The sequence below is a fragment of the Centruroides vittatus genome, unplaced genomic scaffold (assembly GCF_030686945.1).
Source record: "Centruroides vittatus isolate TY-2023 unplaced genomic scaffold, ASM3068694v2 contig_564, whole genome shotgun sequence".
NCBI lineage: Eukaryota > Metazoa > Arthropoda > Arachnida > Scorpiones > Buthidae > Centruroides > Centruroides vittatus.
This window is the reverse complement of record NW_027122335.1, coordinates 416,641-433,597: the sequence shown is the minus strand read 5'-3', so window position 1 is coordinate 433,597 and position 16,957 is coordinate 416,641. Positions and strand designations below refer to the sequence as shown.

Genomic DNA, 16,957 nt, shown 5'->3' with positions numbered 1-16,957 from the left:
ATCATAGAAATTCATTAACTGATATCCAAAAGAAATTCTGATGAAAAATGCCACTTTTGGATAAATTTTTGATAATTTATAACTTATGAAGATGCAAAATAATTTTAACATAGCCATACACAATAAAAAACTAAGCTAGATATTAAATAAATTTTCAATTATATTATATGGATGAATGTTTATATTTTTGTTTTATTATTTTTATTATTAAAAAAAAAATGTTTGTTGAATAAGTAATTTTTGAAAGGAAATTATTTTTCTTCTTTTCAATGTTCCTAATTAATGTTGAGATTTACAGTTTTTTCAATTTCTATAAAAATAGATTTTAGCACAAAATTGTTTAGATTCATCAAGAAAATAAAACAAGTTACTATAAAATAAAAAGACAACACTTTGAAACATAAACTAGATACTGAAATATAAAACTTTCATTTAACTTCTAACAATTGATCAACTTTGCATCTTGATGATTCCAATGGTGCATTTAAAGTAATTGAAATTAATAAGAAGACACCATATTATTTTGATCAGTGGCATCGGTATAAAATAAGTTCTGCAAAAATGTAGGTTAAAAACAAGATTTAATACTATGAAATTCAAATTATCTCTAATGTGAGGAATTATATAATGAATTTTTATTTTGAAAAGAGTTTAAAACAAACCAACATATCACAATTTTATTTTAATGATTGTAAAACAGAGTACATTTTTTTTTAAATTCACATGCAGATTATGTACAAGAAAATGAAAAACTCTTATTTACATTTTATCATACATTGATTTTTTTTATAGCCTTTTCATCAGAATAAACAATAACAGAGATAGACAACTTCCCTCGATCAAAATAATACACAGTATCGCTGAAGTAATTATTTTTCAATATTTTAATTCTGTAACCTGAGAATATTTTCTTCAATGTGTTGACTAGAACTGAGATCAGAACAGGGAAGTATTGATACAAAAGACTATAAATTATTCTTTAAAAAATACATATAACAATTATGATGGAAAAATAATTAAAATTCAGCTTCTACAAAAATTTTTAATGAGTTGTACAAAAACTTTTCAAAAGAATTTTCAGCTGACTAGTAGCATTTTACATTGTTATTAACTGCTATAAAATGTTTCTTTTTTATGGAAGTATTATTTACAAATTTTTTTTCCAGTTATCAATCAGTAGGATAGAAAAGAAATAGTATATAAATTTCGATTATGCAAATTTGAATATGTTACTTTCACTTTTAATTTGTTTACCATGCTTATCTTACTATGATACTTTTATCAAATGTGTATCCGTGCAAATAAATTAAATTTAGCAATTGATAGAAAGAGAAATTTCAATAAAGATAGCTAAGAGTGAGTCAACTCTTGAGGAGTTTTAGGTGGACTTTCTAGCAGAGGTGACATGCAAGAAGGAACACAAGCTGTAAGGGCCCTTTTTTCGGACCACCTATTTCGTTTCTCCGAAACGGTGGCATTTTTTCTGCTGGTAAGAATGACATGGCACACCATTCCTTTGCATTCTCGACATACGGTAGTTAGTGGTCCCTTGGGAGTTTCTACGGTCGTTTCGGCTTCCTGAATCGTCCGTGATCTATTAAAAGGAAAGCGTCTTGCTGCTGGCCAAGTTCCAGTTGCTTCATGAATTGCATGACTGGAGATTGACTGATGAATTTTATTTCCCTCCAGTTGATTAGATTTTGTTACAATATGTTGGCTCCTTTTACTTGTCCACAGACTAAATAAAAAAAGTAGTTCTTTGCTTTAATAAAAGGTCAGTGTCAGTTTTAATTAATTGAAATGTTATACTAAAGTTTTCCTATTAAACATAAAACTCAAATAATTTAAATTTATGCTAACCTGGAAAGCTGAAACGATTCTGATAATTTTTTCAAAGAATATCCAGATGCATTAGTGTCTGGTAATTCTGTCACTGGACTGGGGGTTGGGCTGAGCATATATACAGGGATGTTGGCAAAATGATCCGTAGGAATACGCATCTAAATAATAATAATAATAGTTGAAGTTATAAATTAAAAACGTAAAATATAACAACAAAAAACAACACTTACCTTAGTAGAACATTTGTCACAGACAATTCTCTGACACATCTTGCATTTAACTCCCCAAGGACCAAAAAATGAAAATCTTGTTTTTTTACACGTAAAGCATACCTATAAATAAATAAATGTTGTAAATAAGTAATTTAAATATTTATCAATTAAATCCACGTGTAACGAACTTACTTTTCCCTTTTCTAATTCCTGGTATAATGTGTTTCCCATGTTTAACATTAACGTTTCTAGTTCTGCTTTCGTTAATACATTTCTTATATGAATCACTTCTTCCAAAGTTAAAGAAAGTGACTGGATGGATTTTTCCCAATGAGACTAATAAATTTCATTATTTTTTAAATATTTAAGCATGCAATTTAATAATTAAAAGTGATTTTATATTTAAAAAAAAAAAAAAAAACTACTCACTGCGCTCCAAACTGAAAATTTGTTTGGTATCGAAGATATTTGAAGTTGTGGACTTTTACAAATGAATTTTCCTGAAATTAATGCTAGTTGCTGAGGTTTTGTAGGCGACTCACAAACCGATATGCTATGTCTTCTTTCTAATCTGTGACCTAATTAAAAGGGGTTTTTTTTTAGTATTTTTTATTTATAAAAAATTAATAGTAGTTTCCAAAATTTACTTTGTTGCCATAATGTGTTTGGTGGTTTAATAGCTATTATATTATCTGTTTGATGTGTAGTTGCAGTTTTCTCGGTTGTAGGCGTTACAGGAAAATCGGGATCGTCGTCGTCGTCGTCAAAACTCGGTGTTAAGGAGAGAGATAAATCAGCCTTAATTAAACGTCTTCGAGGTTGAGGCGTAATGTCGTTATCGTTTAATTTCGTTCTAGACGTTTCCACTGTGTTACAAAAATAATTTCGTTATTATTCAATAAAATGGAAAGGGATGAAATATCGCTTTTATTTTCTAAAATCATCACCTGTTTCCTCCCTGTTTCCGGTAGGACGGAGCGTGTGTTGTTGACGGATGGAAGCCATTAGTTTCTCGTATAGAGTAGGCTGTTTCGGTGGAGCGGGAGCTAATTTTCTTTTTGATACCTGTAAATATTTATTGCTCTTTATACTTCCTTGCATTTTAAAATCGATTAAAATATAAACGAATGCGTACGGGTACCAACGGTGGTCGAGATCGAATAAACTCTAAAATCAAGGCGTGCGCATCTTTCTTCACTCTCGGAGGTATATCACCATTGACCTAGGTTATAAGAAAGAACTTTAGTAAAATAGTAATTTTGTTGAAATTTACAGTGAAGTAACAGAAATATACCAACCATAATTTTATTTAGTTTATATCTACGAGAACGTATGTCATCTAATAACATTTCGTAAGGAGTCAATTCGAATTCGATGGGCTGAGGATTAAGATCTCTCTCGACTTTTCTTAATTTTACACCTTGACGCAATTCTCTGATTACTTGCATCCATAGACCCGCCTAAAAAACAGGTTATAAATTAGTATATATTTAAAGGATACGGAGATAAAACCTTAATAGCCATTTTTTACCCAATCTTGAAATTTCAAGTTATCTAAATTTGATTCTCCATCAGTTTCAACCAAAGCGTGCTGTCTCAGTTCTTTAGTACCTGCCGAAATCTTTTCTAGAAATGTAGATAATTCTAACACTTCGGCTACCAGTGCTCGACACACTGCTTTGTAATGGCCGTCTGCCTGACCAGGACACGCTAAACGATTGGCACATATCTTGAAAAGAAAAATAATAAGATCTACTTTAAACTATTGAATATTTAAAAGAAATCTTATCCATCTGTACTTCACCAACTATAATTATTTTTAAATACTAAGCTATCTTGAATATTAATTTCACGCCTGTACGCATCTTCTAATTAGGCTCATAGTTTTAGAGGATTTTGATATCCTACACAATGGGATTAAAGGACAACATTTATTTTAAAAAATGTCGGAGAGAGATATCTAATTCCTTTACAGAAATAATTTCTATTTTATAATTTATGTTCTTTTAAGTATCATTTTTATTTAGACGTGGAAACGATCTTCTATTAAAATGGTTTAAGCTGTTGTAAAAAATATCCTCCCCCCTTCTAAATTAATATAAATGAGCTTTCAGTATAAATATCCTCGGGACGGAGTTTTGTGTCATAAGATACAGTAACGTAATCCTATAATATATGCAGAAATATATTATTCTCGTAAGCTTTTCATCCAATTTAATCTGGAATCATAAATTTTAAAGAAATTCTGGCATATTTTTCGTTAAAAATATAAATTTTAACGTTAGTTTGTCTTATAATTTTTTTTTCTTTTTACAGAAAGGAAAATTCTGTTTACCTAACCAATTTAAAAAATTGTTTTTTTGTGAAGACATATTTGAATAATTACGTTCGATTTAACAAAATGTTAGTTAGTTACATAGTTATAATTATATTTGTAACTAAGCAACTACGTTGTTAACATTTTTTTCTTCTTTAATTAATGAAAAACTTCAACAGCAAACATAATTATAGTGGCATCAGTTGGTTACAACGTTCGACTAGAAAACAAAGAAAATGGTATTTCAGTTCTACGAGAAGCAACATCGTGTAACATATTTCAACGCTAACTGATCTAATCACGAAACATGTTAAATTTTATATTCTATAAGGGAAAGTTAACTATAAAGTTTTCTTCTGGTAGAGCGAGATGAAGAGAAGAAGAAAATTTCTTCTTCGAAGATGGATGATCCCAAATACTTGGATCGTGTTCAATTTAACTTAAATTTAATTTCCTCCTGCGAAGAGAACTGAATTCTAACAATTCAAGAAGAAACTTTTCCACATTATTCGTTAAAATACAATTTATTCTCTCGCTGTATTTTTTTAAGTTCGTCGGTTGGTTGACCACAGATAACAGAAGTAAATAAAGCCAAGCTTACAAAGATATAACACGCAGTAAAATACTATTAAATCTCATTTACATTTATTCGAGAGGGCAGAAATTATATATATATATATGTTAAATTATATAACATTTTTACACGAAAAATGCTAATTTAATTCCGTATATAAAGGCAACTAGTGACACAATTATCGTCGACAAATTAATGATCCACAACATATACTTTAACTCTACAAAAGGATTAGTCACCATCTGTCCATGACCTTGCAACCAAACACCTGCTCGTTCCCACTAAATTGTTCTCACATCACTGCATCCATTCTTAATGGGTGTTATTTTCTGTATAATTGTCTTACGGCACATCATTTTCCCCCCTCTCTTCTCTTCTGAAATTTTAAATTGTACGTATCGAAACGTTCGCGTATCATGAATTTTCGTGTAGCCCACCTCGAGAAACCGAAGCGTGAAAAGTTTAATGTTTATCAAATCGGTTAACGATAACAGCTTCCATGTTTTCTAGACACGTTCGGAATGCCGTGTGAAAGCTACAGAATAAAAAATTTATGGCTATTCAATCGGTTAAGTGAGTTTGAAATTCTGTTTCTATTGTTGTCTAGAATTTACAATTTAAAAAATTAGTAGGAGTTGCCACGAATACAATAGATTTCCCCCCTTTTATCTAACTTTTAACGAGTAAAACTTTCCCAAAAAAAAAAATCAATAAAAAATAATGTAATCTGTATCTGGCATTGATAATTACAAATTTGAATATTTAAATTATTCTTTTCAAATATATTTAATAATAATTAAAATTGTATTTTTGTCTAATTTTTTATTTTTTATTATTTTTATTTACTCGTACCTCCATTACTTTAATTAAAGTCACGCCCTGCGACTGTTTAGAATCGGAATCGTCGTTCGTTTCGTCTTCCTCCGCATCTCTCTCGATACCTTCGTCACCATTTTGAGATTCAGCGTCATCGTCTGACGTCGTACCTTCGTCATCTTGATCCGCTGACGTCATCACGTCGATTAAACTCTCTAATTGATTGCTAAGACTTCTTTCTTCGTTTTCCGATAAGCCGTAATCTAATGCTTTAAAAATTGCCAGACCCAAGGACGAAACGAGCTACATTGAAAAAAAAGCCATTAAAATGTAATTTTCGACTTCTGGAAAATTTCTAAAAAGGAAAAAAAAAATTGAAAGTTTATATATTGGAATAGGAAATAGAAGTTTAAAAAAAAAAATGTTTACTGTTTAATAAAAGCGGAAGAAGGAAGTCATGTGACGAAATAGTCAAGTTATCACGCATTTCTAACTTAATATCGTGATGCAGAAGGTCTTTTTCACAATCACGCGTGATGCATGAAAAGGGCATTCGAGTTCCGCGTTAGAATTTTTAAAATACAAATTTAAGCAAATAAATAAATAATAAAATTTCTTGAAATTTTCCATCAAAGATGATTTACAAATTACAATCCACGGAGGTATTTTTAGACTGGTAAGTAACATTAGCTCTCGTGTAACGTTATAAAAACCCTAAGAACAATAAAAGTAATTCTTATTATTATTATCTCGACATAAATTTATATTTAATATACGAGGAAATAAATTTATACCGAGAAAAAATGTAAAGAAATGTGTGCAATTTCATTGTATACACGCTCTCTCTCTCTCTCTCTTAAAGAATTTTTTAAATATAGTAACTGTTGTACAGTAAGAGTTTAGAAAGGAAATATTGCGCTATAAATTCTTTTAAAAATTACTACTAAATTTTAATATAAACTCTATAAATGTCAACTATAATTAATAGCATGAAAATTTCATTAGAAATCTGTAATAAAATATTTCAATTTTAGTTTACTTAAGCGCATTTATTATTATTATTATCATTAAATGTTAATAAAATTAATTACCTGATATTCGTTATCAGCCAATGATCTGAGCCCTGAAATGAGATTTTTCTGTTAAATTTTTTCTATTTTATATATTTTACTGTAATAGGCTATAAATATTCGAGGAAATATTCAACGGGTTAAAACAATTATCGTATTAAAAGTAGCATAACTAATTTAATTTGCGATGAGTAATAATATAAACATCGTGCTACATTTATTTATATTGTGTTTATAATATAAACAAGCGTACATTCATTAGTTTTATAATTCGAACTGTCAGTAATGGTAGATTACACAAGTAGGAAATCAACGTAAAAGAAATGGATTGTTGTCGAATCCTTGGGCATATCGATAACATTTATATTATTGGGTCATCCATTTTAAACTTCCAATATAAGGTCAATCGAATAGTCGCATTGTTTTTAATGCATAGCTTATTCTAGAACGAAATTCGTACTACACATGTCAATAAATCAGTATGTATGTGTGTTAGAGGAAATATCAGGGTGACCGTGACAAATCGTTATTAACAAGAAATCTCCTAGACCGGCAGCCATAATACACTAAGATTCTGTCCGAAGGCGTAGATAATGACGTAAATTAGTAACGGCAAGATGAGTAACCTGGCCGAAAGGAGGAAAATATCGAAAAGTTTTGTATACACGCGGCGGAATATCTACATCTCGAGAACGTTTCGGTAATTTCAAAGATAAAAATAAATTTTAATGAGAACAGTATCAGGTTTTCCTGATTTATTTGTATTTCCTTTTATCAACGCCGATTTCACGCCCAATTAATAGCCTAACTCGAAAATAAAAAATAAAAGAATTGTAATGTAACAAAGACTCTTACAGGAATTACCTTCTTTTCGATGCGGCAAAAGACCAGACACGCGCTCTTTAAGATTTTTAAAACTAATACCAAATATTCAAGATAATGAAGATAGAATTGAAAAAGCATTAAGAAAACAAACGTCTGGTTAAAATAATTGACGTTTTGTTTGCAAAGAAAGAAAACGAATTTCTCTCAGAGCTCATGAAAGACGAAAATTCCAGGATATTAAACTCATTCCGCTAATTAAATATTTTTTTTCTTTTTTTGTATTTCCATTTAATGGCTCTACAAACATTTTTCTGATATAAAGGAAAAAAATAGATATTTAAATAGAAATCTACATTTATTGTAATTAAATATTTTATTTGGGAATTTGAGATTTCAAAGCCTGATTAATAAAGATAAAAAATAAAATAATACGAGTTACATGTGGGGAGTCCTAGATATCCACGTCCGCTATTAATTATAGATACGAAGGGGAAAACCAATTTTTCCTATCTGTAATCTTATTTTTTTTTAATTTGCTCTTTAAAGAAAATATTTTGAACTCTTATTAAAAATCTTTTTATGTCTTCGCCCATAAAATCCTTCGATAATAATGAAGAAACTTAATACGTCGCCGGTTACTTTCGGCATTCGTACTGTCTGGAAGAGTTAAATAAATTAAAGTTTTTAAACAGCGAATCTTACTATTTACGGAAAGAATTGTATTCTGACAGAATATAAATAATTCATCTAGATTAACTAAGAGATATAATATAAAAAGAAATATATAATTTCCAATTTCTAACGTCACGACTTTACTTGTGGCCGTTTTGTACTTTACAAACAAAAAAACAACAATTATAGATGAAGAGATACGCCTTTTGAATGACAACTTATTAACAAAATAATCTTTATGGGGTTAGAGTTTGGGTTACCAATTCTAACTCCTTCTACCCAAAGTCACGTAATGTTTATTATGCGTGAAATTTTAATTGGAAGCGTGATTATTCTCACGCAATATATACAGAGTCGTTTAATATAAACAAGTGTCCAGAAAAATATTCTCGAAACTTATTTTTTTAACCTATATTTCGGTCGAGAATTTTATGGGTTCTATATATCATAATTAATTCAAAAAATGCAAAATGTCGTGAGAAGTAACCCTTTATAACGGAATAAAAGGCAGGATGAAGCGATCGGGTCAAGTTAAAGGTGATGTAACGTGACCCTTATGTTAAAGATGCGAAGAATTATGAGAATTCTTTGTTTAAAACTTATGAAAAAAGAACTTTTGCAATAGCATTCTCCTCCCTCGTATAATAGCGGGAGGTATATTAGCGTTAAACAACCTCGGGCACAAAATGGCGAATTATCTCGTTGGTCCGTGTCGATAAGCTCCCCGACTTCCAGCTTTCGGTAATCTAGGGGATGCAACAATAGCAGCTGTGAAACTGCAGGTGTTTGGATTATCGATTACTTAATTTTTGATATCATCGACTCGATTCGTATACGGATATATTTCTGAGAAAAATCTCCACGAGCTGACGAATATTTTCGAGAAAAACACAAGATAAATAGAATCAAACATTTGACTGTCTTAAATGTCAATCTAAATGATAAACTTTCAAAATTAAAATTAGGTTGAGGACGCGAACTTGGCCCCAATTTAAGAAGTTCAGGGGCTCAATTAAGGGGATTTTTAATCCTCTTTTTACCCATTAGACGAGATTATTGTCGATTGTGTCATTTCGACTGATGTTATCTAATTACGCGATAAGATTACAACTATGGCCATTCACCTCTATCGTTGGAGTGAAAGCAACGCGAGCGGTTCTATAATCTAATCTTTAAGTTCTTGTCAGCTGTCAATTCGTAACTATAATCGCAATCGAAGAGATTTAAAGAGAATTTTAATTTAAAGCGACTAGTTGGAGGGTCAATACCACAGAAACACTTTTCCGCATTCTTGTAATGGTAGGGAGTCGTGTCCTGGTTTTTTGTCCTTTGAATTTAAGAAATTCAAATTACGCCATATTTGTCCTTGCATCACTTAAAACCTTTTTTTTTTTACGAAACTGTTGCATCAACCTTGATTTTACAAGGCACTCCACCCAACCTTGATTTTCCCACGCGTGGCCATGTGGTAGTTTCTCATCGAAGCAACGTGGCTACAAATCATTATAGGGCTTAAAAAATGATACACAGTCGTATTTAATGTAATCACTTACATCTAAGGTACACAATCAAGAACTAATTTCAAGATAATTTGAGCGGAAGTTAAATGGTTCGAGAGCGTGCACGATGCATTTAAAGTCCGAAATTCTCATTATGGTTTTGGATCATTCCCTTCGAAACGGAATGATCCAGAACCACCGGTAACCAGTAGTAACAGAGAAGGATTTGTAAATGCGACAGATAATAACAGATCAATCACGAGAAATGGTGTGGGATGCTGTCACCCATGGCAACTGATGTAGGCTTTCGATATGTGGGTGGAACTACTAAGATTGCTATCGCTCCTTTTCCCAAAATGGAAACTAAGCACGAAAACTGGTCTGTCCTAAATATTATGATTTTTCTAGTTACATATCATAAAAACACTCGAATGGGTCGCGCGTAGGCCTCGTAATCTTATTTTTAAGTATTTCTGAAGTGCCTTGCGGAGAGGAGGTCCTGCAAATAAAGTACAGTATATAGAATTCAGAGCTTAAATGTTTGGCAGCACTAGCATCAACTTCGACGTTATTAATCCACAGATGTTAACTAGTGTTAATTTTCGAATATTTTATCAATTCTTAAATTAAAAATTAGTCTTTAAAATCAATTAAATGTATAAGAAAAAACGTTAACAAAGCTTCTTTTACAAGAGACGAGATCGTCTCTTTTGCATGATGCAATTTCCAACAAAATTGCAGCTAGGGCAAAATTCCAGTCATTATCTTTTGAATCAATACGAGTCCTCTTATGCTTCCGCTTGTATGAAAATTTACTTTAGAACGTAGGCTTAAAACTAGTTAGGCTATTTTAACAAACTACTTAGGTTATATATCAGTCTGTTTATTCTTATTTGTTATCAAAAGTGCTAAAAAATCCTACACAAAAAAATGCGAAACATCAGGTTAATAACAGACAATTCCTTTAACCATGTGGGGTGGATATGCATACTAAGCAGTCATTTTCAGGAAGTGTCCATAATAATATTGAATGTAGGAGGTATCACTGTCCACAAACAGGTTATTCTCATGTGATGATAATTATATTATTTTGAGGGCTACGATCGTCAGAAAGTTTTTTTTTTTTTTGTACAAGACAATGAAAACATTCTTTTTTATATTTTTCGATTATATGAACCAAATATACGGTTTGAAAATCTTTTTAAGAAGTTTTTAAATTGTAATTCGTATATAGGAAATGACATTGGTCTAACCTACTCCTTAATATTGTCGATCCATAATTATAGAAAATTGTTATTTTTGCAGAATTTTCATCTTTGATAAATGGTTGCAAAAACCCGTTACATTCTTCCATTTTATTCTCTTGTATAACTTCCGAATTTCCTACGAAAGAGGTCGCATAAATTTTCTGAAGTCCCGACAATAGCCCGAAGGAATAATACAAATTATTCATTAATAAGAATTATGTAGGCAATCCTTCGTCGAGCTAATAAAAGCCAGTTTCTATTATCAGAAAAATATTACGACTAAATTTCTATAGTAGCAAGATTTACGTATTGTTTATCGTTGTTATTTACATAATGGGAAGAGTATGGCACATCGCGGGTATCGAATAACATCATACATTAAATTCTCTTTACAGTTCTCACCATACGAAGGATAAAATTATTACTAAATGCCAGTAGAATGAATGCACTCAATCACAGACAAAAATCTGTAACCATACGACTGTAGATCCTGTCTTGGCAACACTAAACCGTGTAGTTCCTTTTCGACCGGAAATACCCATTCTACCGTTATCTGCACACCCGGCAGGTGATGTCAAGGACGAGAGAAAGCTAGTCAACCCTCCTTTTTCCTTTCGGGAGCAATAACATGTGACTCAATCTTACCACGTTTGGCCGCTTTGTTATAAAAGGTATCCCGACAACTGTTTTGTAATACGAAAAAAAGGCCAACTGATTACATTTTAAAATGAGAAATTTCCACGCTCGAGATAATTTTCCGATCATTTGCTACAATCGATTCTCTAAATTAATTTTTTCCGAATCGTACGTCTGATAATAGTGAAATTAAACCTCGTTACGGCTCCTTTACGGTTCCTCTTCCATTGAAAAAAGAAAAAAAGAGGAAAGCCAGTCCTCCTATAATTAAATCTGACCCAGAATAACTGAAGATTGATACGTTCTTCTTTAAATATAAAATAAGTTAAGGCCATTTAAAAGTATTTTCTAATAATAAAAACGAGCAGACACAATTATAAAACTTGAAGAAGTCGCGACGAAAATACTTTGAATTCATCGATTTTTGAAAGGAACACTGTGTCATGGCCACAGTCTGCACATCTAATCCACGACAATCATCGATCTGTCTTAGTATGCGAGATGCCATGTGACTCTTGCTATTTTTATGATCCATAAACCCTAAAGAGAATAGCATCGTTCGTTCTGAAATTACTTCGCTTATCCCACCGCTTAATTTTCCTCACTGCTATTTTCCAATGAAATATATGCCCATCTTTCGAGTTAAAACGATAAAGAATGCAATATATCATATATATCAAACCAGTTTTTACAATCTTTTTGGCTTCCTCCCCATGTTTTAATTATATAATTTGTATGAAAAAGAATATTACGAGAGAATAATTTATGTAATAAACTATATATGGATAAATTTTTGGGTTAAAAAAAGCGTTAGTCTTTCTTTTAGGACATCTCCATTGTTAAAGATTTTGGTGTCAGCCTTTTTCTTAAAACTAAACACGCTTTCTGCCCGCCTACGTAGGTGTGTCCACACTTTTATCTAGGTCTGAAATGGAAGTTTTCCACTTCGATGGATTAATCATTCATTTGTGGCACGATTTTCTCATTTTTATCTACCAAGAAAAATATTTATTACACATTTACAATAATAATAAATAAGAGATTTCGTCCATGTTTGTTTTTAATGCTCGCACAGATTCGATGCTAGATGCCCCATATACGATAGGCCATAAAATTTGGTTTGGGTCAGGAAATAAACAAATTCACTTAGATAAAATCTTTTCATTTAAATTTCAAGAGCGCAAGATTTGCAATTTCACAGATCGGAAGAGGAAAAAACCAACGATATATAGGTCTACGTACTACGTATGTAGGCTAAGTCAACCTAATCTCTAACGATTTCAACATTAATGTGTCAGGTGTACTCGATTTCGAAAAGTGCCATTATCTAACAATTAGAAAAGTAATTCTAATCGAGTAATTAGAAAACTCCATTTTTCAACAGCCCGTTTGTTTCTGTTAATAACAAGTTTTGAAATGCACAACTTTTACAGTTAGAGAAATCGTTTATAACACTCAGTTAATAACTTAATTACCCAATTACTGGTTTGGAAACGTGCGGAAGAGCTTGTCTATTACATCGTATTGCTTCCTATATTTATAACACAGCACTGTAAATTTGCATCTGAGATTTTACTCAACTGTCCATACACGTATCAAGCGTTCTTTCCTGACCCGCACTAATATGGGTCATTGTCATGTAAACATACCTGGCTAGAGGCAAAAGCCGTTCAATGGATACTCGTCCCTTTATTACATAACCTTGCCGTGTCTATCTCTTCCTGTAAAACTCGAAAATTAATGCTCGTTTTAGAACAGTGTTGTCCCTCTCGTGAGAGATCTCGAACAGGTGGCGCACACGATCTTTCTGTTTGTAGCAACACTCGCGTGGTTTGTCTACGAGAAAACTGAATTAAAGCACGCCTCCCTTTCCGATCGAAAGATTAATTTAGTGGCTTTTCCACTCCAGCAAAATACAGATTAAGCACTAATTAAGAATACTAATTTCTCAGACGGAAATGCCATTTAATTAAATTTATTTATCTGTATTTAATAAATTGAATTATATTATCTTGGTGGAAGAGGAATTCGCCATTTCCGATCATTTTCTGCTGTGAGATAAATGATTATGACGTTACTATAAATACGTATATAAAGTGGCTTTAAACTTTATCAAGCGATGTTTTATTATCTGGATTAGAGGAGATAGCCGGATAGCATGGGTCTGCGATTCTTTGTAGCGTAGCACAGTATCATCCGGTTCTTGGCCACTGTCTGCGGTCACGGTCTCTTAATTTTTTTTCTTGTTTCTTTTTATAATTCCTAAATTTATGCTTCAAACTTTCTAATTTAAAAAAAAAATCCTGTAAAATGTTTGTCAAGTCTGGATGAAATCTAAACCTATAAAACTTGGAAATTAATTCTCTTAAGGAAACGGATAATCGATTTGGGAATAGAAAGTCACTTAACGACATTACGCTTGGCTTTGAAGAGGAGGATGTGAATTACAGTTTCGTTTATTCTTGTTAATTTATAGCTAAACAAGATCTCAACTGGATTAAGTTGTTGAAACGAATAGTTAAATGTTTCTTTTTGGGAATTTTTAAGAAGAAAAAATCCTTTCTAATTATCTCTTGTGTTTAGCGGAGCTTAAAATGCGGAGGAACCTTAATAAATTGTTATCGTTATTTCCCTCATTAATTCTTTGGTGCAGCCAAATCCGTTAGAGCGAAACACAAAAGTCCTTTCACTCCAACTTGGACTGAACATTTTTTTAAATGTTATATAAAAACAAAATTAAAGATAGAGTATTATATTATGACTTTGACTCGTCTCAATTATAAACAAGTTCTCTCGATGGCCAGAGGGGAGCGATGTCAACACTGCACTTTGTCTAACTGGTACGACTCGATTTTTGTTGATCACCGTAGTGTTTTGTACTTCCTTCTGTCAGGAAATAGTCTCTCTCATTTCCAACAGAACCTATCTTTACGCTCGTTCTACAGATACGAAAACCGAACTCGTCAGATAATACTAGAATTCGAGAACACCTGGTTATAGTTTTATTGTCGAAGATACGTGTTTATTCCGTGATTCATCGCCAATTATATTTCTAGAATCGGGAGAAACGTTTACCTTTATTATCTGAATGCTCATCTAAGGGTAATATTTACCTAACATGCCTCTATTAATACATTCATTAACTTTACATTTTACGGCATTCAAACTGTTAGTAAATTCTTCGATTCTGTAGAAATTTATTTAGAATAAATATTTGGGGCATTTACATTATATTAAAATCTGAAACGTGATATGATTTCCTGTACAGTAACAAACAATATCCTCTTCCGCAGGATATCGAACTTAATAAAGTTTAATTAGAAGTGAAATGGTGAAACTCTGATCTATTGGTCTATATTTAGGTTGTAGCGTCAAATTGAGGAATTGTTCGTAAATGTTTTGATTGTATAAACCGTGTCTACGACGAGGCATGCGACGTAGCCTACAAATATGGACTGCGAAAATCGATCAACTCCACGAGAATTCTCTCATTGATTGAAAGCGTGGAATGTTGCATTTTAAATACTGTGGATTTCTATTACCTAACCGGTCATTTTCTATTAAAGGTGGGTGTTTAAATTCTATTTTCCTGCATAACCTCTGCCCAGTTTGGCAGGTGTCCCTATTTATTCTCTGTATAGAGAGTAGGTGTCAATGAAATAAACAAGATACATAAAATCGATGTTTACATGCAAATTAGATCGCACCATGCAAACATATGATTTATATATAGCGTTTTTCGTAAGATTATATAATGTAAAGTTAGAATTATGATAGTGGAAATATCGTGAGAACGCAATAAACGGAACGACACCGATCAATTTCTTACGAAGCACCTAAAACGCACTTTCTACGGACTCACCTGTATTAATTTCTCTGATGGTGGCCGGATGAACGTATCCATCTTTATGGATCTGAATCTCCTCCGTATCGTACAGGCAATAGCATTTTCTAGTATCCTTTTCCCACTCCTTTCGCATGCATTTCGAAGTCTGATAGCAGATGGCCCAAGCTTGTTCTTCGCTAATAGATGCATTGAACGACTGTAAAATGGATGACAATTTGACACAACCTTTGGCGTCCAAAGCACACCGTGGCGATAGCTTTCTCTCGACCGCCATGCTGTCTATGAACGAATATGACAACTGCACTGCAGAACTGGTACGCTCAGCACACACGCACGCACATACAAACACTGACTGGATCCGTAATTGACTGCTTAAAATGACGATCGCCATCTGGAGACCGTTTCGTGAATTATATTTTTCATATCAATCCATATTGTTCAGAAGTAAATTTTCAATATGTTTTGATATATCGACGCGAAAATTACAAATTTCTAAATAAGGGAATAAGAATTAACTTAAAATTATATTATATTATGTCGAGTTATTGTTTAGCTCTACTCTAAAGTATAATATAGGCCCTATATTTCGAATATTAACTGTATAATAAACCCTATTTCTATGCTCTACCCAAAAGAATTCCTGCAAGAAAAAGAAATTCAATGATGTTTTATCTACTTAATTGACTTATATTTATTTTATTATTTTTTTTTAAGTGAAATTTTAAAGTTTTAAATAAATTTAAAACCGATTTGAATTTAAAAATTCGACGATTTTTACGTTGTTTTATGGTTTATTATCAAGATATCAATCGAAGTGTAACGCAAATATGGGACAAAAGTAGAAAATTGCACCTGCATTCGGTTATGTGCGGGTGCGCATTTTAATTAAAAAAAATAATAAAAAAACGCCCTATATATTTTGTCAATTAAACTGTATAACCATGTGAAAATGTGAACTTATTCGTGAAGGTGACGACAAGTTAAACCGTTAATAGATATAGGAGCTTGAGAAAAGTTTTTCCGGATATGAGATTATCCATCTTGTATGTCACGGCAGGTCAAAAGAACTACTACAATCATTGTTTTGGCTACGTAAGTACTTTTGCAAGGGATGATTCTCATCACGTGACTCGGATAATCCAATGGTAGATGATAATTTGGAGGTCCATGACTTTAAGAGCAAAAGTACATTCACCGCCAAGAAAGAAAAGTTGATTGTAGGATTTAAGGCGAATTAAGTTTAAAATCTACGCTTTTTCAATCTTAAAACTAGTTTTTATTGACAATATAACTGGAAATATGTTTAAGGTTATTGAAAAATTATAACTTAATGCTAACAAAACAAGTAAAATTATTTATTTTATTTTTTTTAAGGATAGAATATTTGTAATGTCATGTTT

At 31.9% G+C, this 16,957-nt stretch overlaps 1 protein-coding gene across 1 annotated transcript; it reads right to left on the bottom strand.

Annotated features, from left to right (window-relative positions):
* Positions 1-667: 667 nt before the first annotated feature.
* Positions 668-15,904, bottom strand: LOC136978951 (protein spire homolog 1-like). The gene is made up of 13 exons (XM_067274796.1): positions 15,573-15,904; positions 6,853-6,884; positions 5,798-6,064; positions 3,586-3,783; positions 3,353-3,514; positions 3,190-3,276; positions 3,002-3,119; positions 2,702-2,920; positions 2,484-2,632; positions 2,247-2,390; positions 2,073-2,174; positions 1,861-2,000; positions 668-1,738 (listed from the first exon to the last, which is right to left on the bottom strand). The coding sequence occupies exons 1-13, from the start codon at positions 15,829-15,831 to the stop codon at positions 1,351-1,353; spliced, it is 2,265 nt and encodes a 754-aa protein (XP_067130897.1). The 5' UTR covers positions 15,832-15,904; the 3' UTR covers positions 668-1,350.
* Positions 15,905-16,957: the final 1,053 nt, after the last annotated feature.

What these genes read in the sequence shown, in the direction of transcription:
- LOC136978951 (XM_067274796.1), bottom strand. Translation starts at nt 15,831, where the DNA reads ATGGCGGTCGAGAGAAAGCTATCGCCACGGTGTGCTTTGGACGCCAAA. An exon ending in ATAAACTAAATAAAATTATG is followed by an intron (nt 3,277 to 3,352) that starts GTTGGTATATTT and finishes CTTATAACCTAG; the next exon opens with GTCAATGGTGATATACCTCC. An exon ending in AGGAATTAGAAAAGGGAAAA is followed by an intron (nt 2,175 to 2,246) that starts GTAAGTTCGTTA and finishes ATTTATTTATAG; the next exon opens with GTATGCTTTACGTGTAAAAA.